General features: G+C 36.1%; 1 protein-coding gene across 3 annotated transcripts in view; it reads left to right on the top strand.

Moving 5' to 3' along the window:
• The window catches only part of MINDY3 (MINDY lysine 48 deubiquitinase 3), an 82,158-nt gene that overhangs the window by 23,705 nt on the left and 33,817 nt on the right, over positions 1-24,636 (top strand). For 2 of the 3 annotated variants that reach the window (XR_004664531.3, XM_003831183.7), the window contains exons 7-10: positions 2,055-2,128; positions 2,962-3,041; positions 14,937-15,007; positions 19,741-19,821. Coding sequence is in view for 2 of the 3 variants with exons in the window: in XM_003831183.7 (XP_003831231.2) it covers positions 2,055-2,128; positions 2,962-3,041; positions 14,937-15,007; positions 19,741-19,821 (306 nt within the window). In the remaining variant the exon portion in view is untranslated. The remainder of the gene's footprint in view (positions 1-2,054; positions 2,129-2,961; positions 3,042-14,936; positions 15,008-19,740; positions 19,822-24,636) is intronic. The other variant, XM_008956581.6, reaches the window with a different exon arrangement.

Raw genomic sequence — 24,636 nt, 5'->3', positions numbered from 1 at the left:
AGGTTACCTTTATATAGCTATTTAATAGTTCCAATATGTCCCCTTCTAGTCCTACTCTTTTTCCCCAAATGCCAGTCTCATAGCTCTAGTAACGTGTTAGTCTCAGTTGACTATGCTATTAGATCTATCATGTCTGAAATCAAACTTCTTTTATTTGACAAATGTTTTTTGAGCGTTGATTGACTCTATGCTAGGGACTATGTCTGTATTAATAATATGGGATGCATTTTTAATGGTATCTATTTAGCATTGTAAAAAAATGGCACATTAATAATTCCATTATGGCAGTGTGTTTTGGCGTTTGGTCTTCTGTCTGAACCTATTAGATGGAATCAAGGGCATACTGTTTCTAGTAGGGACCATCTGACAGAGATAGGACCTTGATGCATGAGGGCAAGTCTTCTATATGGGAAAGCTGGAGGAAATTTTTTCCAGCAGTGGGCACTGCAAGTATAAAAGTGTAAGGGATTGAGGGTATAATGCAGGTTTGGGGAGCTCTAAGTAGTTGAGCCTTACTGTAGCATAAGACACCAGAGAGGCAACTGTGGAAGATGAGACTGGGCACATATGTAAGAAAAGACTTAGAATATGAAGACCTTTCTATGTACACTGTACAAAGAGTAGGTTTCATCTGCTCAGAATTGGAACACAGTAAAAAGTTTGAACAAGGGAGTGACAAGATCTTTTTGTTGATAAAAGATATCTTAAATTGGGATACGAGTTGTGATGGATGGAGTTGGTGTTTGTAATATAAGACTAGAGTCAGGAAAACTAGAAAATTGGGTATTGAAATAAGAGCAGCCTAAACTAGGACAGGTCATGGAATGGAAAACAAAAGGAGTATATTTAGAAATGTAAATAAATACCTATTTGGAATATTAAATGTAAATAAATAAGAGAACCCAAAGTGCTTAGTTGTGTAGATGTTCGGAGTAGCTGTGATGGTGGTATCTAAGATGACTGGTTTCTTATAAGCTCTTCTTGACTTTTCAGTATTCTCCAACTTTCTTATGCTCAAAACGTTTGATACCTCCTCTGTTTCTTCTTCTTTACAGCCAATAAATTATCATGCAAGTTGTCCTTCCTTGACCTGGTCTTTAAAATGGTATCCCCTTCCTCAGTAGTGATTGTGTCACTTGTTGATAGTATTCATCTTGACATTGTCATAGCCTGATTTGTATTGTTTAGGAGGATGGCATATGCAAGAGCTCATACTTCTTTGTTTCCCCCTGCGGGATTTAGTCATTCTTTAAAAATCTTGGTTGTTAATTAATCATCTATTTAATTCTCAGAAATGACCTCTAATATGATAGAAACAATGGCTAAAGTTAAGTGAATAGAACAATGAATAGCAGTTTATCTTTGTCCTTCTGGAATTGATGAGGTTACAATAAGTAGGTCTTCTTGTACTTATCCAGTATCTAGAACTTTTGGGAGTTGAGTGCCCTTCTGAAGGTTTAAAAAGTATCAGGAAATTGGTTTTTAAGAAAAGAAGGCACTTCCTGCCCTCCTAATTTGCATTTTGTCAGTATACATTTGAATGACCCACATTTGTGAGAAAGTACAATCAGAAGTAGACCTTCCATTTTATGTACCAGTTAAATAATTAAAACGCAAATTATTTAATGTTATATCTCTATCGATATTCATGTGTGTATGTATTTACTGCAATAAGTTTTTACATGATCTAAAAAAAATCAGTTGCCTTAACAGGCTCATATTCATTTAACTTTTAAATAATTCATTTAACTATTAAATAATTTCTCCTTTCTCCTATTAAAAGTTAATTCTCTCTCCTTGCCCTTTTAACCAACAGTACATATTTCACCCATGAGTGTTGTTTATATAGAGCCCATGAAAGAAAATAAAAGATATTTGAGGAACTATTTTTTAAAGTTATCTCAAATGCACCCCCATTTCAAATCTGAGTTACTTGTGGTAGAAAAGTTACTTAAATAATTGTATTAGTTTATAGTGTAAACTAGTCAGTTTTTAAACAGTCATAATTTTCATTTTAGTTTTTTAAAATAAGTCAATGAATTCTGTTTCTTTAGGGCATTGAAAACATAAAAAACGAAATTGAAGATGCAAGTGAACCCTTGATAGATCCTGTATATGGACATGGCAGGTAATTAACTAAAATCTCTTGTCTCCTCATGTGAACTCCAGTTTTTAGAAACTTGACTTCAGATAAAACATGACTGAGTCAAGTAATTTTGTTTGTCAGTAGTGTTGACAGTACAACATGTATGGATTTGAGCACTTCTTTGTATTATGCGTTGTTTGCTTGATGTATGAAATGTTAATTTCATTTTATGTATGCATTTATTGGGGCAAATGTTTTGTTTTAAGATAACAGTGGGGAGGTATTTTAACAAATCCATTTGTGATTTTTTTAAATGAGAAAATTTATTCATTTTGACTTAGAAATAAGTATATCTTTGTAAGTGCTTCTCTGCTTGGGAGAAAAACATTCCCCATTTTCCTCTCGGACCACCCTCCTCAAGCTTTTTATGGCTATTTTTACCAAAACTCAGTGAAACAGTGATAGTTAACCTACTCTAATACGTGAGTCCTTCTTTTTAGACCTTTCTGCCTGAAAGATGAAAGTTCATGTATCTTTCATCAAAGACAAAATATTAATAATTATATATTCATTTTTAAAGATTGTACATATTAAGTAACTTATTAGTCTGTCATTTTTTATCCATTTAAATATATCTTAGATAAAGTTGTTAAATGTATGTGAATATGTAGAACAATAAATACCACTGTGCTGATATATTTGGTGATACATTTAGCAAGGCCGAATATATAAAATGGAAAATGTAAGGTTTTCTCTAACTTTGTAAATTCTTACATAATTTAATGTGAAAAGTCATTACTTTATACTTTGCTGTAGGAATTATTTGATTTGGCAACTATATTCATATTTAATTGCTTTTTAATATTTATTAATAGCCAAAGTTTAATTAATCTCCTGCTGACGGGACATGCTGTTTCTAATGTATGGGATGGTGATAGAGAGTGCTCAGGAATGAGTAAGTATATTCCTTGTTATGTTGCTCTCTTTGATGAATAATATTTCATTGGAATACAGCTGATTATTATTCGTCTATTTAATGGCTCTACATTACCTAGAGGTTAAGTGTTTTCTAATAGAAGAATCCTTTACAGTTTTCAAGGCACCATAATGTTAAGACCATTAATCTTGGAGCCAGGCGATCTTGGGTTCAAATCCCAAATGTATGACTTTAGTCAAGTTACTTCTCAGGCCTTTCATTTTCTGTGGTATAAAACTGGGATTTATGACTCTTAATATGTATAAACACAGTGCATATTTATTCAGAGATATTACTGCACTCTTTGCTTAAAATGGAGCATTACAAAGCCTGGTGGTGTGAAATACTTACTTTGGGTTTTTGCCTATATTACTTTTAATGTGCGTACTTTAAAACACTTGAGCAAATTTAATACTGAGACTTTTAAATTACCAACTCTTCCACTACCACTTCCGTTTCTGGTCTCAATTATTTCTTTCCTGTGGCTTCATATGTTGTCAGGCACATTGAAATGGATCCCATTTTGGCCAATCCATTCCGTTAAGGAGAGCTGATACATAACTGAATAAAATTCCCTTCACTTTATTACTGGGTCAGTCTGAATTCATTTATTTATTCATTTAACTTACATTAAGTAACCACAGTGTGCCTCTCTGAAGTATGTAGTATAGGACACGAAGCTCCAGGGTTCCCAGAGCTCACAGTCAAACAGAGCAAATATAATTGAGAAAATAATAGTTACCACTTTTTGCTCCCATTGAAGTGATTCATGATCTTCCATTTGAATTTTTCTCAAATTCAGAAATGTGTAGTTAATTAACAGAAACATGAAAGGGTATAATATTAAGGAAAAAACCAGTAAAATTAAAACTTCAGAATTAAAAAGCACCACAGTACAACCCGTTTTACTGTTTAAAAAATTTAAGAACTAAGTTCACTTCTTATTTAATTCATATGCAAAATTATTTACTTAGTGGTGAGGTTAGAATGAGAGCCAAGTTTTGCTGATTTCTAGTAAAGGTCAGAGTTTAAACAGTGAAATTCGTGAACAAAAAACTACAAATTATCTTGCTCAGCTCTCTTTAATTGAGCTCATCCTATTCTTCAACCCTTAATCTGATTCATAGCTGAAAGCATTTAATCCTGTCAATGAAAAAAAAATCTCATTTCAGTGTCTCTTGGGTAATATACAGGGTTTTTTGGTCTCTCTGTTTCTCTGTCACCTGTGATGGCTTCTGTACACTCCCGTCTTTCTTCTTCTTCCAGTTGTTTCTGGACCCCCAGGTATCTTATCTCATATGATTAGGGAAGCAATAGGTTCTTGCTGAACTTGGGTTGAGGTGCCTCATCTCACTTGGCCCTCTGTCCTTGATACTTCTTACTGTGTGCTCTGGCCTGACCCTTCCCACACTGTCTTTAGCGCATCACTCTCTCTCACACTTGGTACTCATCAGTGTGGTTCATCCTTCTACGCGTTCTCCGGATTCTCGATAGCTTATCCTAGTCCCCAAACCAGAATACTCTTCTGCCTCCCTAGGATCTTCCTCACCCAACCTCTCGTAGACTGAGATGAGATAACTTTCATTGGCAGGCCTAACAGTCAGAATGAGGTTTCAAGAATAGGAGGCTCCATGTCCGGGCACGGTGGCTCATGCCTGTAGTCCCAGCACTTTGGGAGGCCGAGGCGGATGGATCACCTGAGGTAAGGAGTTCGAGACCAGCCTGGCCAACACAGTGAAACCCCGTCTCTACTAGAAATACAAAAATTAACCAGATGTGGTGATGCATGCCTGTAGTCCCAGCTACTCAGGAAGCTGAGGCAGGAGAATTGCTTGAACCCGGGAGGCGGAGGTTGCAGTGAGCTGAGATCATGCCACTGCACTCCAGCCTGAGCAATAGAGCGAGACTCCATCTCAAAAAAAAAAAAAAAGAAAAGGAGGCTCCTTAGGCAGCTCTTGCCATGAAGTCGTTACTTCCTTTACAGAATATATTAGTCAATTATCAGTTTCGGTTCTTGAGATGTACACATATGTCGTTTTTGTTCCTTGAAATAGTGCTTTTCAAGGCTGTCATCTTGCTGTGGACCTTTTTTCTGTATAGTTTAAAAGCCAAAACTAAGCAATAACTTTGAAATAGCTAACTTGGAAAAGAAAATTGGGTATATTTCTTGCATTTTGGAATGTTTGTTTGAAGCGAATGTTCAGTCATCAAACTTAAAAATGAGAAAAATACCCCATTTATATTTCACTGAACCTTCTTGGTTTTTCCTGGATAACACATAGTACACATTTTCCCTCCCACTGCCAGGCTGATTATTGCTAGAAAAGAAACCTCATAACAAGTTTCATTGGTTGGGCGTACTCTAAATTAATCCTACTTAAACTCATTTAAACTCTTACTGCTGACTGCACATTGTAACCCTTTTTTCTACTCCTCATAACTCCTTTATCTACCACTGCTTGAGGCAGTGAATTCAAATCCCTTCTCCTCTTTATCTGTCTCTAACTTTACCTCTGCCCACTCACTCTCAGCTGACTTTAGAATCTCAAGTTGTCTTTTTTCAGCATATTCTTTTTTCCTGTTTTAGAAGAACTATATATCTTTCCAGAGTTACTGTTGATTCCATTTACGGTCTCTGCTATTAAATGTGATTCTCTTCCCTGGTCTACACAAAATTTAGGTGGCTTCTACTGCCTAAAACAAAAATCGTGATGTGTAACGACCAGGCAACAAACCTCTTTCTCTCCATCCTTTCACCAGCAGAATTTCCTTGCCCGCATCGCTAAAATATTTACTCTCTATGATCTGAAATCTGTGTCATTTGTTCTTCTAAAGCAAAGACCTCACTACCTGTGAAAATCGTAGCCTTTTTCCTACCCCTCATTCTCCCTGAAGGTGGCACACTGCATGGCTCATTTACTAACTCTGTACCGCGGACAGAAATCTTTGGATTAAAATCTCAATCACAGCTTCTTCTCTATGAATGGGGCAGATATCTGCCTCTCAGGTGTACTGTGGAATTTAAAGAAGATGAACTCCCGTGCCATCTTACATATGTGTTATAGCACTCAAGACTAACACGTAGTGTAAGAGGCAGTGTATCATTAAGTATGTTAGCTTTGTGGAATTAGACTACTGTGGTTGGAATCTCAGTTGCACCATTTATTAAACTGTGGAATTAAGATGCTTCACTCAGTGCCTCTTTCTCATCCTCCAACGGGAATGATTATCACAGGATAGTTAGAATGAGGTGAGAAAATGGCAAAAAAGAGATATTCATCAAGTCCTTGAGCACTGTTCAATACATGTTTGCCACTGCTGCATAATGAGCACTCTTACCAACAACTGGTTCTCAAACTTGTGTGCACATCACAATTAAGTGGGAGAAATTTAAAATCATCAGTAGTTGTAACTGCCCTTTATAGAAAATTGAAACACTTGAGGGCAAAGATTGGTTATGCAGCTTGCCATAATGTTTTCTGATGTTAATTTATTCAACAAGCTTTATTTGAAAACCTGCTAGTTATTTGTACCTTACTGTCATGTATCTAATGAGTTGCTGAGTCTTCGAGATTCTCCATTCTCGAACTTTGTCTCACAGAGGCCAAGTGGTACCGCAGGACACTGTGCCATGGTGGAACAAGCAGAGGCCTCGGGTGTGGCGATGGCACCAGTTAGTTTATGCCTCTGCTGTTTGACGGTGGGCAAACTGCTAAATTATCTGAGCCTCGGTTTTCTTACCTGTGCATTGAGGTTAAAAATACACATATTCATATATGCTGCCTAGCACAAGCACAGAAATGCTAGCTGCTCTCTTTTTTCTTCCTTTGCCAAGTCTGTTGTGGTCTCATTACTCTCACCTGTCTAGACTATCATGCTATAGCTTTCTGTCTGTCATTCCACTCCAGTATATTCTGCAAACTGACAAGTTAATGATTTTATTTTACACGTCCTGTTAGGTTATTTCTCTGCTCAGTGCCTTCAATGACTCTCTTGCTAATGCTTGCCAACTAAAGTTTCAGCTTCTTAGCATTCAAGAGCCTCTGTGTTCGTACTTAACCCCATGTTTATAATCTTTTACTAGTCTCCTTCACAAATCCAGTGCCTTAATCCACTGGTTCTCAAACTTGGCTGCACATCACGATTAACTAGGAGAAATTTAAAATCATATGCCAAGGCCACACCACCTAGAGGTTGTAATGGAATTGTTGTCAGCTGGAATCTGGGCATTCATATATTTTTAAGCAAGTGATACTGTGTAGTCAGGGTTAAGAACCACTGTTCTATTCAGACGGCTCTGCCTCCCGGTCGTTAAAAACAATGGTACTTTCCCCAAAATGTCATCCTGCTCATTCCATCTGGCCCCATTAAAATGTTAACTCCCATTTAATGTCTCTCCACTTAACCCCGACAGCAGGAAAAGTTTTCTCCTCCCTCTGATCATCTATGGTGCTTTACCTCAGTCGGCTTCATTCTGTTACACCTCGCATCATAGTTCTTTGTGTACATGTTCTTGCTTCTGTAAACGAGGTGCCTAGGCTTTTGAGGGAAACTGAATTTTTTCTGTGGGCCAGTGTAGGCATTTTGGAAATAGGATCTTAATCTTTACAACAACCCTTCAAGGAAAGTATTACTCCATATGTTACGAAGAAGGAAACTGAAGCCTAGAGAGGTAAAGCAGCTTGCCTAAGGATTTTCAACGAGTAACTATTTAATTGTAATTTTTCTTTCTATATTGCCTGCCTCCTACTATGTTGTCAGAGCAGGAAATAAGTCCAGTAAATGCTGAATGAATGTGTATCTCATGTTAGTAAATGTATTTTTTTCCTAGTCTGTTTTTTGCCTTGAGTTTCCTTATGGTAAACAGTTAGATTGTTTCCATTTTTAGCTATAAGAAACTGCTGTAGTAAACATGTTTTGTATATACGTCTTTCCTTACATATTTAAGTATACCTACAGGTTAGATTTCTAAAAGTAGAAAGTGTATTAAAATTTTAGGCATCTTTTAATTTTTTTTTTTACTTACAGCTTTATTGAGATACGTATGCATGTCACCCATTTAAAATGGACAATTCAGTATTTTAAATATTTTCTCAGAGTTGTTTAGCCATCACCACAATCAATTTTTAAAAATTTTACCATCTTAAAAAGAAAGCCTGTCCTCCTTATACTTCCTTCCACGCCAGCCCTGGCATCCGCTCATCTACTTTCTGCTCTATAGATTTGCCTGTTCGAGGTGTTTCATAGAAATAGAATCATACGCTATCTGGTCTTTGGTGACTGATTGATTTCACTTAGTATAATATTTTCAAGGTGACCATGTTTTAGCATGTACCAGTACTTCACTCCTCTTTATTGATGAATAACATACCGTTGCACAAATGTACCACATTCATTTGTTCGCCAACATGTGGAGTGTTTCCACTTGGCCATTATGATTAATGCTTTGAGGAACATGTACAAGTTTTTATGAGATGTATATTTTAGTGTTTCTTTGCCATAGACCAAGGAGTTGAAATCCTGGGTCATACAGTAACTCATAAGGTTTAACTTCTTGAGGAACATCTGTTAAATTTTGATAGATAATGCCAAATGTCCTTCTAAAATTTGCTTTATCAACTGGTAAAAGTATAAACTTATTCTTTCAAGTGTGTAGGAGAGTTCGTATTTTTCTGCATCCTGCCTGACACTTAGAATTGTCCATCTTTAACATTTTGTCAGTTTGTTGACAAGTGATAGCCTGTTTTAATTCACATTTCTCTGGTGCTCATTGAGCCTGAGCTTGATCATCTCTTCATGTGTTTGTAAGTTTTGAGTATTCTTCTTCTGTGAATTACCTCTTCCCATCTTTTTGGCTTTTGGGGAGGAGGAGTTATTTTCTTTTGTTCAGTTTCTAGGAGCTCTTTATAAATTCTCTTAGTTCTTTCTCTGTTTGACCTTTGTTGCAAATATTGTCACCCAGCCTTCTCTTTCTTGTTAACTTTGTTAATGATATATTTTCTTATATCCAAGGCTTTTATTTATTTATTTATTTATTTATTTATTTATTGAGACGGAGTCTCACTCTGTCACCCAGGCTGGAGTGCAGTGGCATGATCCTGGCTCACTGCAACCTCTGCCTAACCCGGGTTCAAGCAATTCTCCTGCCTCAGCCTCCCGAGTAGCTGGGATTATAGGTATACGCCACCATGCCCAGCTAATTTTGTATCTTTAGTAGAGACGGGATTTTACCATGTTAGCCAGGCTGGTCTCGAACTCCCGACCTCAGGTGATCCGTCGACCTCGGCCTTCCAAAGTGCTGAGATTACAGGCGTGAGCTACCGCGCCTGGCTGGCTTTCATATTTATGAGGTTAAATCATTTGGTCTTTTTTTTAGATGGCTTCTATTTGGGCTTTTTTTTTTTTTACTCCCATTATATCAATTTTATGTGTCTCCCACCCCCAGATTTTTTATTTTCATTTTTTAGAGACGGGGTCTCGCTCTGTCACCCAGGCCATAGTGCAGTGGTGCAGTCATAGCTCACTGCAGCCTCGAAATGGGCTCCAGTGGTCCTCTTGCCTCAGTCTCTCAAGTAGCTGAGACTACAGACGTGCACCATCATGCCTGGCTCCACCCCAAGATAATATTCTCTAGTATTTTCCAAAAATGCTTTTGTGGGCTTTTTGTTTTTTAATGTTTGGCTCTTTAGTCTATCTGGATTATGTATTTATGAATGGTATGAGTTTGGGATCTGCCTTTTGACTTTTTCTCGAGGAATTATCTAATGTCCTAATTCCAGTCAGTTCTCCACAGATAGGAAATACGTTTTTTGTTGAATGCATTTTTCCATATTTACATGTTTTTATTCTATTCCACCGATCTATTTGTGACTTCTTATGCAAAACTTCACAATTACATAGTTTTATAATATACTTTGATATTCATTAGCATGTTTCCTGATGTTATACTTTTACAAAATTGTCATAGTCTTTTCTACATTATCTATTCCAGTTGAACTTTCCTCCCAGCTCTTCAAGTTCCAGTTTTAAGAAATCTTTGAAGATTTGAATTGATTACATTATATTTGTAGGTTATTTTGAGGAAATTATATCTTTACATATTATCCTCCCAACTAGATTGTTTTGTACATTCTTTAGTAAAAAATATTGAGTGTTTTATATAGATTATATGGTCCTGAATCCATATACTTCATTCTACCCCAGCTTTTGAAACCATCTTTTGCTTCTCCAATAGAACAGAAATAAGCTGCAGTAGAACTAATCAAATTAAATGCATTCTTGCCCACTCTTTCACAGTGGCTAGTGTGATATTTTTCAAACTCAGTGAGATCATGTTTCTCTCTCCCTTAAAACCATTCGATGGCTGGCTTCCCTATGCACTTAAAATAAAATCCAAACTCCTTCTAAGGTTCTCAGATCCTTTTGTGGTCTGTCTCCTCTCTCCCTGCCATCCATCTTCATTTCGTACTATTCCATGTGTGTTGAGCCAAAGTTTTCTTTGATTTTGATTTTCTGTAGATTAATTTTGTCATGGTCTCTTTTTATCTTAAAGGAATTCTTCAGTATTTGTACATTATTTTTGTCCATTTTGTTTATTTATTTTTGTATGCTTATTTGATGATTATTTTTATTTTATAATTTTCTTTATGGCATAGGGATAGAAGAGTCAACTCTTGTAATTCAGAAACCCAGAAGTTTCTTGGTTTTTTGTGGGTTTTTGTTTTGTTTTTATAAAAAGAAATCAGTATTACAGCCAGTCAAATGCATAGCTAATTGAAAGATGATGGACTCATACACAGAATAATGCATATGTTAATTAGCTCACTTTAGCCATTCTACAGTGTATACATATTTCAAAACATGTTGTACACCGTAAATATATACAACTTTAATTTGTCAATTAAAAAATAAACAGAAACGGATATTATAGTTAGGCCAAAAAATAGTCATGTTTCTCTGGTCCTTGTCTGGTTATATTCCACTTAATATGTGGAACTCCTAAAAATGCAGTCAGAAACTGAATGAGTTTTGATGGTTTGTTTCATTCTCTTTTATAAGATAATCAGTTAGGCTGGGCGTATTGGCTTGTGCCTTTAATCTCAGCAGTTTGGGAGGCCAAAGCAGGAGGATCACTTAAGGCCAGGAGTTTGAAACCAACCTGGGCAAGATGGCAAAACACCGTCTCTGATAATAAAAGATAGTAAATTAATTCTGGCAAAGAAAACAAGAATATAATCACAAAGTAATTTGAATTTTTTGCAAATGTAGAGTACATGCTTGGGACCAGAAGCATTTAAGATTTCTGATTTTTTTCAGATTTGGAAATATTTGCATTTTTCCTCACCAGTTTAGCATCCCTGATCTGAAAATCTGAAATCCAAAATGCTGTAATGAACATTTCCTTTGAGAGTCATGTTGGCTCTCAGAATGCTTCAGATCTTGGAGCATTTTGGATTTCAGATTTTCAGATTAGGGATACTTGAAAATAGACACTTTCAAGGCTTATTGAGAAAGTCTCATACAAATAAATTCTATAAATCGTAACATGTGAGAATATTAAATCCTCACTGTATTACAACTTGGCATAAAAGTAAATTTTCCTAGTGTGATGTTCTTGAAACTATCGTAAGAAGGTAAAAATGTTAAGTATATATTCTGTTTAAGAAAACAGGCATAATACATTTTTAAAATATTACCATCCAGACTAGACGTCTAAGCATGTGTTTACTGATCAAATCTAAATAGTTCATTACCCAAGAATTATGAACAACTAGTTTGCTGTATTTAGTAACATGATATTATTATTAGACATTTGTTTAAAAGTCCAGGGAAATAGATGATGTAGTATCTAATTGTAACACTAGGTGGTGGTAACTGATTTTAGAAATTAAATTGTGAAACTGTTTCCCAATGTATGTATTCTTTTTACATGAAAACATTTAGTGTTGCTTACATTTAAGAAGGAAAGGGAGAGAAAAGTTTGCGAAGATATGAAGTATCCATTTATACCTATTTGGGCTGTTCTTCTCCTCTCCCTTGTTTTGCTTTAACCTGAAGATTCTAAAACCTTTTAATCTCATGCCCTTTACACTCTTACGGATGATCCCAAAGCAAATAATCAGTGTTTTTCATGTTAAAGATTGAGAAATTTTTAAATACGTATTAATTCACTTTAAAATAACAGGTATATGAAAAAATGTTCAACATCACTGATCATGAGACAACTACAAATCAAAACCACAATGAGATGTCATCTTACCCCAGTCAGAATGGCTGTTAAAAAAACAACAAAAGTGTGGCGAAGATAGAGAAAAGAGAACTCCTATATGCTATTGGTGGGAATATAAACTTGTACAGCCACTATGGAAAACAGTATGGAGATTTCTCAAAAAACTAAAAATAGGATTACCAGATCCAGCAATCCCACTACTCAGTATCTACCCAAAGACAATGAAATCAGTATATCAAAGGGATACCTGCATGTGCATGCTAATTGCAGCACCATTCACAATAGCAAAGATAGGGAATCAACGTAAGTGTCCATCAACAGGTCAATGGATAAAGAAACTGGAATTCTATAAACAATAACAAAGAATGAAATCCTGTTATTTGCAGTATACGTGAATAGAACTGGAGGTCATAATCTTAAGTGAAATAAGCCAGGAACAAAAAGACAAAATCACACGCTCTTACTTATATGTGAGATCTAAACAAATTTGATCACATGGAGGTAGAGAGTGGAATGATAGATAACAGAGACTGGGAAGGGTCAGTGGCAGGCGGTGGGGGAAGCATGAGGGGAGTGGGTTAGAGTACAAACATACTGTGAGATGGAGTAAATTCAGTATTTGATAGCAGAGTAAGATCACTATGCTTAAGAAAATTGCACTGTACTTGAGCAATGGACACTCTTCATACTCTGGCTTGATCATTATGTAGTATATGTGTTTAAAGAAATTTCACATTTACGTCCTAAATTTGTAGAAATAAAACATAATTTAGAAAAAAACAAAATATACTCATTAATATTAACATAAATAACATTTTTGATAAACTTAACAAAAATTAAGCAGAGTGATGTTGTTTTAAATTTTTGCAAATCCCTTTAATGCTTGGCTTATTAGTAGACAGCCGGATCTTCATATATGCTTATAAATTTAGTCTGATACAATATAACAGATCAACCTCTGTAAAACTCTGTTCTTATGAGAGAGTAAGTGTAAAAAGGTAATTAACATCATATTATGAAAATCACGTTGATCTCACGTAGTCTCTAAGAGGGTCTTGTGGTCCCTGAGGAATCCTAAACCACAGTTGAAGAACCATTGCTCTACCTGATCTGTGCCTGTAAGAAGCTAGTGACAAAGTATAAACTGTATGTATATGCACCTTCTATTAATTTTGGATTTACCAATCCAGAAAGTTAAACTGTCAGCTCTTGCCTTAAACCATCTAGATGTTGTAATTAAGGCTACATAGTAAAATGTTGGCCACAAAAATGAAAGAGTTAATATTCTTACTACATTCATTGTTAAGAAAATATATCCTAATGGAAAAAATGGACAGAACATGACCAGATGGTAAAAAGGATGCAAAATTATATATGCGTTATGTTTACAGTGAACATAATTTTTACCCAGAAAGAGATGCTTTTTAGATATATTATGGACCCAAATATATTATTATATTAATGTATGTTAGCTGAAGGGTATCGTTTATGAAAAGACTTTATTATCATCACATTTTTATTCCCTGCGTTGTGTCTGTTCTGACTTACCCACATCCATAACTTTAACTCTCATCTCTATGCTGATGATTCCCAAATCTTTATCTCCAGCCCTGACGTTTCTCTCCTGTATTCCTGAGCCTTACTTCCGGCTATTTATCCCTCTCTAGCTAGAGCACGTAAAGGTACCTCAATCCCAGCTTAGCTAAAACCAAACTCATGTTACCTCTTCACACGAGTCCAGAACTTACTTCTTAATTCTTTGTGTTAATCACTATTTATCATGTCCCCCCAGGCCAGAAACATTTAAGGAAACTTTGCCAAATTCTTCATTCCTTAAATGCATCGATTTTTCATACCTGTTTGTTGTTTCTTCTGCTTTGAATTTTCTTGTCATCCTCTTTTTGGCCTGGAGAACTGTAATAAGCTTCAAGATTCAACTCCCTGTTATTAATTTTATAAGCCTTCCCTAACACTGTAGGCAGATACTCTCATACCACTCCGTGTGTGTGTGTACAGAGAGACCACATATGTTTTTTTCATCTGTCGTCTTTGGTAAAGTCGTATCCTTTCTAAGGCGGAGATCATTTTCTATTCATCTTTATTTTCCCAGTCTGAAGCACACAGCCTGTGTTTATAGGAAAGAGGGATGGCATTAAATGTCCATGTTTTAAGTATTAGGCAAGTGGAGTCACTGCTACCTAATGATAAATTTTACCAGTGATTAGCATATCCATTTGTTTTTCAAAATCAAAGTCAATTCAAGTTAGCCCTTTTACATAGGTATTGAGTCTCTTTTTCTTCTTGTATTTTTGTCAACAATGGCATGGATTTCAGGGAGTAAATTCTCTCATTTAAAAAGTTAACATTGAATATCAAGTTTTATAAATACATTTAATATACATCTAAAGCATCACATTTACCCACCACAAACCTGATCTAATGGTATTTCATAATGAGCAGTACTGTAATGATTAGTTGACATTATCTCCTAATAAATACATGCTAAGTTTTAAAGTATAGTTTTGGGTAAAAGTTAAAAGTTTTGGTGTAGTATAAATATATATACATATAAGTACGTTTCAAATTTATACACACTACTACAATGCTAAGTTTTCGTTTTTTGTTGTTGTTGTTGTTTTTTGCAGAACTTCTTGGTATACATGAACAAGCAGCTGTAGGATTTTTAACACTAATGGAAGCTTTAAGATACTGTAAGGTAAATTGATTTTTAAGGTACTTTGAATGTTTTTTGTTTAGATGTCCACTATTGTGGATACTGTTTTGTTCCTCTGACAGCACATTTGAGCACAGCACTATTGTTCAGTACCGCTCTCTTCTTCCTTCCTATCCCCCACCCTAAACCAGCAGGGTTATTAAGTGTGGTTAAGCCGGCTGATTATGCTGAGTTTCCTATGCTAGGTCTGTTGTTATTTTTTGTAGGAGGAGGGGCAGAACCCAGTACAAAATAATTCAAAAAAGCCACAGACATCTATTATTGAATATGAATTTATTTTTGGCAAAATGAGGATGAAGAAAGCACTGTTTCTTTATTACCTAACGAAGAATATGCTTCACTAAAACAACTGGTAATACTTTATTAGGCAAAGAGAAAGAATTGCCAGATGCCTGAAATTCTGACTTTTATCTATTCCATCTGAAAAATGATTTCACACTGAAAAAAATTTCAAGCATTTTACAACATTAAACTCTTTGACACATGCACTAGGGTTAGGAACTGCCATGGAACTCTCATTTACTGCTGTTTATTTCATTCTCCTCCTACGCAACCTGAAACAACCTGAAATGGGTATTGTAAATAGTTTTAAATGGAATTTAAACCATTATTGACTTGCACTTCGTAAGATGTCATGATTTGGGAGAAAGAAGTAGATCTAGTTTTCTTTTTCATTAAAAAAAAATTTTTAAATAGAGACAGGGTCTTGCTATGTTGCCCAGGCTGGTCTCAAACTCTTGACCTCAAGTTATTCTCCTACCTTGGCTTCCATCCCTAAGTGCTGGGATTACAGGCATGAGCCTAAGGCAGCTGACCTTCCTTTTCTATTTTAGAACAGGGTTCCATAGCAGGGGTTCAGATGGTGATAATTATATGTAATAACAATAATCATGGTTGATCCTCTTTCTTTTTTGTCAGACAGCGTTCCTTTTTCATGTTTCACTTGAACACTGGGTGATATGCATATGATAATCAAATTGGATTTGTCCTGCCCTTACTCCTTTAGTAGTGATCATATGGTTAAACAGTATTTTCAGTGACTTTTATCTTCGGTGACTTTAATTGTATAAACTAAAGCTATTCTGAAACAGCCTGGCAACTAGAGAATCAAAGTGTGTCCTCTTCCCCCTATCACATATACACACACATTCGTAGATCCTAAAGAAAGTTAAGCATGGAGGCGGGGGTGGGGCAGGTGGGATGTGCACGCATGCCTGCGTCTTGTATGAGGCTAGGGGGTGGAGATTTTATATTTGGAAATATTTCCTGTGTATCCCTTAAGACCCTGATGGTCTTTGCAGTTGCGTTGCTTTCTCTACTGCTGTGCTCCAGCCACACTGGTCCTCTCACTTTCCCAGACATGCCGAGCCCTCTCCAGTGCTTGCTGTCCTTTCTGCCTGGAGTTGTCCAGCTCTTGAGATGGATGGCTCACTGTCCCCTTCAGGCTGGACTGCAGATCGTACCTCAGAGACTTTTTTCTTGACCACTCCCTCAGTTATTCTTTTCCACAATATTTAATAGGAATAATTAATGACACTTTTTGTTTACTTATCTTTTGAAATCTTGAGTTTGCTTTTCTATTGTCTTCCCTAATGGAATATAGACGCTGGAAACTGGGACATTGCTAGGTACATATTAAGTGCCAGGTGCTCAGAAATATTTGTTGAATGAATGAATGGACATATTCACCAGAATTGTACGGTTTTCTAGATGTAGGCTTTACTTTGCTTTAATTTTTAGGTAGAACAGAAGAACGTTTTTCCCCTCAAGATCTTAGTGGGAAGTCAATCGCTGCTGTATATTCTTCTGTTTACGTATTGCTGTAGTGTTTTAGCAGTTAACTATGGTTTTAAATGAGATTTAAGGCTTCTGCTAATGGCACAACAAAACACACTAACACTTGGATAGGTGAAAGGCAAAACTCTGTTCCTTCCAACTGCAAATGAGGGAGGGAAGCCAGGCAGGGCCACATGCAGGATTGCATCTGGGGACTGGGGTACAGCAAGCTGGAGCCATAGGAGCAGCTTATGTACCTGAAGTAGGATGGGGTCAGCTAGATTGCCTGAGCTCCCCTGTGGATTGGCTAATTTGCATAACTCTGGGGGGCTCTTGGGTTATCCCTGGTAGTCTGTCTGGTACCTGACTCCAGGGTGATTAGGGTGATCCCTGGAGTGTGGGAGACCTATAATGGTAGTGGCTGGAGTAAGAACTTAATTAGCTATCTTTTGCGAGGGAATGACTGACCTCTAGCCAGGGCCTCAAAAGTGAGTCAAGACAGCATTTTTTGAAAAACTATATTACGCTACAGTGTTCATCTCTCTCTAACTTCTCAAATTCTGTGTATATTTTACATTTACTTTCTATCAGATGCTTGGAGGAATGGCATTAAGGAAGTCATTGAGCTTGTGTTAATTTTGTAAGTCTGAACATTTCCCCGTGCTTTGATAAGTGTAGCAGATTTCCCTTTAAAGATGAAATGAACATTTTGCAATATCATTTTGATTATACATGCATTAATACAATTAAGGTGATGAAATAATCTCTTTCTCCCTCCTGCACTCTCCCTTTCAACACACACGTACAAACCCAACAAAGAATAAGGTGGCTATGGCTACTTTTGACTCTACTTTTTTAAAAAAGATAGATTTATAACTCACATACCAGGAGATTCACCATTTTAAAGCATACAATTCAGGGCTTTTTAATATATTCACGATGCAATGCAACCATTACCCCAATCTAATTCCAAAATGTTTTCCTTACCCACAAAAGGAGCTCTAAACCCATTAGCAGTCGCATGCTCCTCCCACTCAGCCCCTGGAAACCACTACTCTGTTTCTGCCTCTGTGGATTTACCTCTTTTGTACATTTCATACCAATGGAATCATGTAGTATATAGCCTTTCGTTTCTGGCTCCTTTCACTTAGCATGGTGTTTTCATTGTTCATCTCTGTTTTTTACATGTGTTAGTATTTCATTCCTTTTTATGACCAAATAATATTCTTTTGTATGTTAAACCAATTTTATCTGTTCATCAGTTGGGTTGTTTCTACTTTAGCTGTTATGACTAGGGCTGCTGTAAACATTGATGTACAAATTTTTTGTGAACATGTTTTTATTTCTCTTTGGTATATACCCAGGAGTGAAATTACTGGTCATACAGTAATTCTATTTTTAACTTTCTGAGGAAGTGTCGAACTGTTGTTTAAAGTGATGACACTTATTTAGGCATTCAATATATTTTTACTATTATAAAACATTTCATGAGTTTAGCATTCATTTATTCTTTGATCTTATCCTTTGTTTTTTTTTTTTTTTTACTTAATTTAAATACACACTTTTTCTGAAAGAAAGGTTTATATCTAATCTCTTCACCACACGAGGCACCATGTGATGTGATGGAAATCCATCAGAGTAGATAGAAGTCAGAAAACTTAAGTCCTAATTCTAGCTCTGTACTATTTAGTTGCTTGAGATGAGACCAGGCACAGATCCTGTGTATTTCTCTGGTTCCTTATGCATAAATTGAAGGACTTGCACAGCTCACCTCTAAAATCCTCGTCCACTCTGGAACTGTGATTTTATCTTTCCCTCTTTCTTTGTTCCTTTTCTTTTATTCTTCTCTGCTGTTCCCAAACCATCCTTCCTACTTTACTGGCTCAACATTGCCACATTAGCACATCTAACTCATCCCTCCCATCATAGGACAAAAATACTAGTTTCTCTGTCCATGGATACAAGAGAGTACCTATTTTCCACTTCCCTCCTAGTGATAAGAATAAATTCCACAGGGCCAGGGTGGTGGTTGAAGCAGGGGCTGCTGGCTGATTAGGACAGAATTTTTGGCCTGACTGCCACAAACAGCTACTTGGAATTCCCCAATTATAGGCAGTCTGTAAGACAAAGGAAAATGCAGCAAATTGTATTGGTAAGATTCGTCATTTTTAAGTTAAAGTTTCTGTCTTCATATGAGAGTGGAATTGAGTGGTGTGAACGTGTTGGGTTTCATAAGTCTATTCTGTTTGTTTAGTATTAAACTTTTTTTTTTCTCAGTCACACACACACAATCGTGTTCTCAAGTTTTTGGTATAGTAATGTTCACAGATTATGTAACCTTGAGAGCAGAGTACAAATACGGCTTTTTATACATTTTAAAGAGACTGTTCATATTGTGAAACTTTGAACTTACCTTCTATCATGAAGAGTCAAATAACAGGACACTTAGATACTTAAATGGTTTAAATTGTAATTTTTCTTGATTATTTGGGAGCAAAGATGTTCTTTCCCTTTGATTATTCATAAATCTACTCATTTGATAAACTATAATTATTTTCCTTATAAAGTTATTATCATCAAGTTTATAGTTTTAGGGTTTGAGGTTTCATGCTGAAATTCTAGGAAGTGGTCATTTTATCTAGGAACTTTAGCAAAACCTGAGAATGACTCTTAGGGCTAAATAGTTATCTCCAGCTGTGTTAAATCTATATTGTTGTTGTTTTAATGTCAAAGCACAATATAAGCTCAGTACTGACAGTCTTCTAACACTCATTTTTACATTCAGCATTTGATCTCTATGGGTGAAGTGCTCGGGCACAATACATTATTTCAATTAAATACAAATTGGACACTTTATGCTTCAGATGTTTATGGGCAAATAAGAGGCAGTATAAATTTTTAATTTGTTTATTTGTTTTATTTTGCTACATTTGTTCTAGGTTGGTTCTTACTTGAAATCTCCAAAATTCCCTATTTGGATTGTTGGCAGTGAGACTCACCTCACCGTATTTTTTGCCAAGGTATGCTTATAGCAGGATTTTTTTTTAAGTTATGACATCAGGCAAACAAGTATTATAAGTTCATATTTGGTTTGGATCTTTGTGCAAACTTCAGTCTATTCCCACAACAAATGAATTGTTCAAAAATCTCAAAAACTAATACTGAAGAACATACTGTTTTCGTGCTCTAAATCTGGAATCTTTTAATCAAAATCTGTCATGATTTAGTTATAATTTCTTCTTCTTTCTTTAGAGCTTTAGCTTTTGATTTTTTTCAGAAATCACTTGTGTTATGGAGAAAACAATTGAATTTTAAAGTTTTAGATTGCTTTTTTCATAAGTAGGATAAAATATTTATTTAACTTAGATGATACATGATCTAAAATGTTTTAATTACAGCATCTCCTTTGAAAAAATTTTAAAATCTATTAATAATTCAATGGTATTAAAGTCAAATGCTCTTTTAAGATGGAATACTTCCCACAATTTTAATATATACCTGATTACAATATTGAAATAGCTGAAATATATCTGAATATTTCTTTTCTTGTCTTTTTTATTTTTCTTCTTTTGCTTTTTTTTTGCGATGGAGTCTCACTGTGTTGCCCAGGCTAGAGTGTAATGTCACAATCTCGGCTCACTGCAGCCTACGTCTCCTGGGTTCAAGCGATTCTCCCACTTCAGCCTCCCGAGTAGCTGGGACTACAGATGCATGCCACCACACCCAGCTAATTGTGTTTTTAGTAGAGACAGTTTCGCCATGTTGGCCAGGCTGGTCTCAAACTCCTGACCTCAAGTGATCTGCCCACCTCGGCCTCCCAAAGTGTTGGGATTACAGGCGTGAGCCACTGTGCCCCGCCATATCTGAATATTTCTATTTCAAAATTCTTAAAGCTGTTTCTAAATCTCAACTATAATCTGTATATCATGTTTTTCCACAATTGAGTCGTTAAGAGCTTTGGCCTCGGACGACTTTGGTTTTAATCCCAGCCTTGCCACTTCTTAACATCTCTCAGCCCCCTTTCCTGTGTCTTTAAAATAGGGATTCATAATAGTACCTAGCTTTTAGAATTGTTGTCAGGCTTAAATACAAAGTATTTAGCAGTGCCTAGTACAAGTTAAATGCTGAGTAAATTTTAGCTGTGGTCATCGTCATCATCATCATCATCATCATTTTTAGTATTCAAGAAACATACATTAAACATCTCTGGGATCATAGGTAACTTGATAGGTTGCTGAATGTTCGTAGGAAGATACAGAATTGTATTTTTGAGGTTTCTTCATTGTGATGTGCTTTCCTGATTACTCCTTGAGCTTTTTGAGCATATATAGTCAATGTAAGTTTATTATTTGTTTCTGTAGAAAGTACAAGTGGTATAAATTATACTCTAGTCTGAATTGACAATGCTAAGTTTCGGGAATGTAATTATGTATTACTGTATTTACTTTTATTGTGTCAGCAAAAGTCCAGGTAGGGGTTATAGAGCAAGATACATTAATTGCCTTTTCTCAAGCACGGAAAGCTTTAAAATTAAATGCTAAAAGTATAGAGTTACTGATACATTGCATTTAGTTTGAAAGCTTTTGCTATTTATTTCCTTCCTGAAGTAGAGAGAGGAAGTTAAAAAGCACAGTGTGAACTACAAAAACTGACAATTACTAATTCCCGAGTGAGGATTTCATTTTATAAATTACCATAAAAGAAAATTAATTGTGACTTACACACAAAAATGTATTTTCAAACCAATTTTTAATCATGTTTGTCTGCAACCTTATTCTTTAAGGAAAACTAATTATATGAAACTAAAAGTGTTGAATATAAAAGATGACAATATTTTAAATCTTAAATTTTATAATTGATATTTAAGAAATGATTTTGTTGTCAGAACAGTAGGAGAGATTTCACAGAAGGCATAATACAAGGAACAGTGTTGAATGAGCTGTGAGTCTGAGGACATTATCTGAAAAAGTTAGTGATGTTGAGGGAGTTCCCAAGAGTGAAATAGGCCCTTCTTTTTATGACGTACACTCTTCCTACCTGTCCTGATACTTTTGTGGTTCCTGTAGCACTCGCCCATTGTGCTGTTGCATGTGTCAAACAGCACACAGTTTCTAATTCCCATACTGTTTTCTGCATGTCCCATGGCAGCCAGTGAACTTTGTCTAGGGCAGGGGCTGTCTCTGGCCCACCTTTTTATTCATAGATCCCTGTCGTGTGCAATAACGTGTTGAATTAGAGACATGGAGTTAAGAGAAAAACACAAAAACTCCTGCCATGTGGGTGTAGAACTCTTGAATTTTATACTAATTGTTACTGTTTTGAGACTTACCTGTGTAGTCTCAGGATCTGGTATATAGTCTGGCACACTAGGGGTGGGGGGAATTATTAGTTGAATGAATAAAACTTTTGTACAAATTTCCCACATTTGGGTTCCAATGACATTTATATCCCCTAAGAATATTTTACACGACTCATTGTGATGCTTCATTGTGTAGTATCTATAGATACTTTCTTAGAGTAGTCGAATTTGGATTGTTTGAGATGTTACCTTTAAGAGGAGTTACCAGTGAAGAGTTGTTTTTTCCCCTTGAAATAAAAGTAAAACAAAGCTGGAAGTTCACCTAAATGGTAAATAAGAACAATAATACTTGATCACATTTATTGAGTCCTGTTTTAGATTTGTTAAATATAAACTGATGTTCATATAGTCTTCACCACATAAAAAATACTGGAAATTTCACTCTTCTTAAAATTATAACAAGAACCATTATTCGGCCATTCCTTCTTTAACATTTCTGCATTTGAGCAAGCAGTTTTGGCTGTGGGTTTTTCTTTTTTCTTTCTTTTCTTTTTTTTTTTTTGAGTTTTGGTGAGTTTGCTTTATTATACATTCAGTGGCCTGAAACAACATTGTTTTAATTTTTCCCCAGCAGTTCCTTGTAAATATTTATGTCTTTTTTTATAAAACTGATATGTTTGTTGGTGTATTTCATGTGCTGACTTCTTTGTTCTGGTTAGAATTAATTAAAAAAGTATATTTTATTTGCATAATTTTTAAGGCAGTCTGTAATTTGGCGTTGTGAAATGCCTGTGAAGAACAGTGGAATTCTTTGTGTGCCTTATGCGGTGAAGGTGGAAATAGTTGCAGGTGTCTTCATTCATTCATATACTCATTTATGAGCTTTTTACTGGATTACAGTATGTGCCTGGCATTATGCCAGATGTTGTGAATACAGTGGTGAACAAAAATAGATACGGGTCTGTTCTTAATGGAGGCGGACATTCTCCTTGAGTTACTCAAGGATATATAAATAATCACATAAATTTACAAGTGTGATGAGTGCTGACAAAGCACAGGTCCATAATGCTGTAAGAATTTATTGTAGTTTTGGAAAATTGGGATGTTTACTTAAAAAATTGATGCCTAAAATGAGAACCTGAGGTATCAGATTAAACCAGAGGAAGAGAGGGGAAAGAGCATTCTCTACATGACAAATAGAGCAAATTCATGCCTGAAGAAAGAAGGACAGACAGACAGATGAACTGGGGTGAGAACAAACTGAAAGACAAGGGCTGGAGGGAGCACTGAGAATTAGGGGGACAAGGTGTAAGATGAGGCTGGAAGAATAGCAGGCCATGTTACTCTTTGATACTAAGAGTTAGGACAACTAGACTTGTTAAAAATTGGTAGTTGGGAGTAGTTTTGGGGGAGGTAGGAAGGAAGGGAACAGGATTAAATTCACATTTGTAAAAGATAACTCTGACTAATTGTGGAGAATGGATATATTGAAGGATAACCCAGGGAATAGGTAAAAAAAGACTTCTCTAGTTCTATTTCAGGTAAGCAAAGAGTACAATTTGGTCCAGAGTAGTGAGGTAGAGAGGAATAAAGTGCATGGATTTCAGAGATTTACTCCTGAGGTAGAATGACAGGACTGGGTGATGGATTGGATTGGCAACGGAGGGGTAGAAATGTCTAATAAGATAGGTGTGGCTAATGATTAGATCTTAGAGCTTTAGAAAATGTGTACTTAGCAGCTTTGCTGTTGTTGAATGTAACTGCTTGTTATTAAAGCAATTTGTTCACTATATGCACATCACTTAATAAGTGGGATTGGGGAAATAAGAGGTACCTCTCAGGCATGTGGAGAGCTGTGCTGTAGCTTCTGTGACATCACTTTCTTCTTGTATTTCCCTCCAAAGAGCAGTGATGGGAGACAATCTATTATGTAGACTGATGCACCACGTAGAAACTGCTTAGTTTTTAAATTTAAATTTAGCACTAGTGAGAGCTGTCAGAATCCTTTGACCCACATCTATTCTTTATGCCAAAGGAACCAGTCCATAGAGGAATTAAAAACTTTTCTAATACTGCATGGGTAGGAAGGTAGAAATGTGATAGCTAAGATAGAGTAAAATATCAGAAGCTGTATTGAATTTAACCTTCTGTATGGGGTAAAAAGATAATGTGTTAAGTGAATTAATAAAGCAAAAGATGTTGTGAGTAATATTTAACACATGACTAATTGAGAAGGGATAATTAGCACTATTTCCCAGAAATTACAGAACATTGAAATTTATAGAATTAATCAAGAATTGGCCAGGCGCAGGGGCTCATGCCTGTAATCCTAACACTTTGGGAGGCCGAGGCAGGTGAATCACGTGAGGTCAGGAGTTCAAGACCAGCCTGGCCAACATGGCAAAAGCCATCTCTACTAAGAATACAAAAATTAGCTGGGCGTGGTGGTGGGCACCTGTAATCCCAGCTACTCAGGAGGCTGAGGCAGGACGGTCACTTGAACCCAGGGGACGGAGGTTGCAGTGAGCTGAGATTG

Source organism: Pan paniscus, chromosome 8 (assembly GCF_029289425.2).
Source record: "Pan paniscus chromosome 8, NHGRI_mPanPan1-v2.0_pri, whole genome shotgun sequence".
NCBI classification, from domain to species: domain Eukaryota; kingdom Metazoa; phylum Chordata; class Mammalia; order Primates; family Hominidae; genus Pan; species Pan paniscus.
The sequence above is the reverse complement of the archived record's forward strand: the minus strand, read 5'-3'. Positions and strand labels throughout refer to the sequence as shown.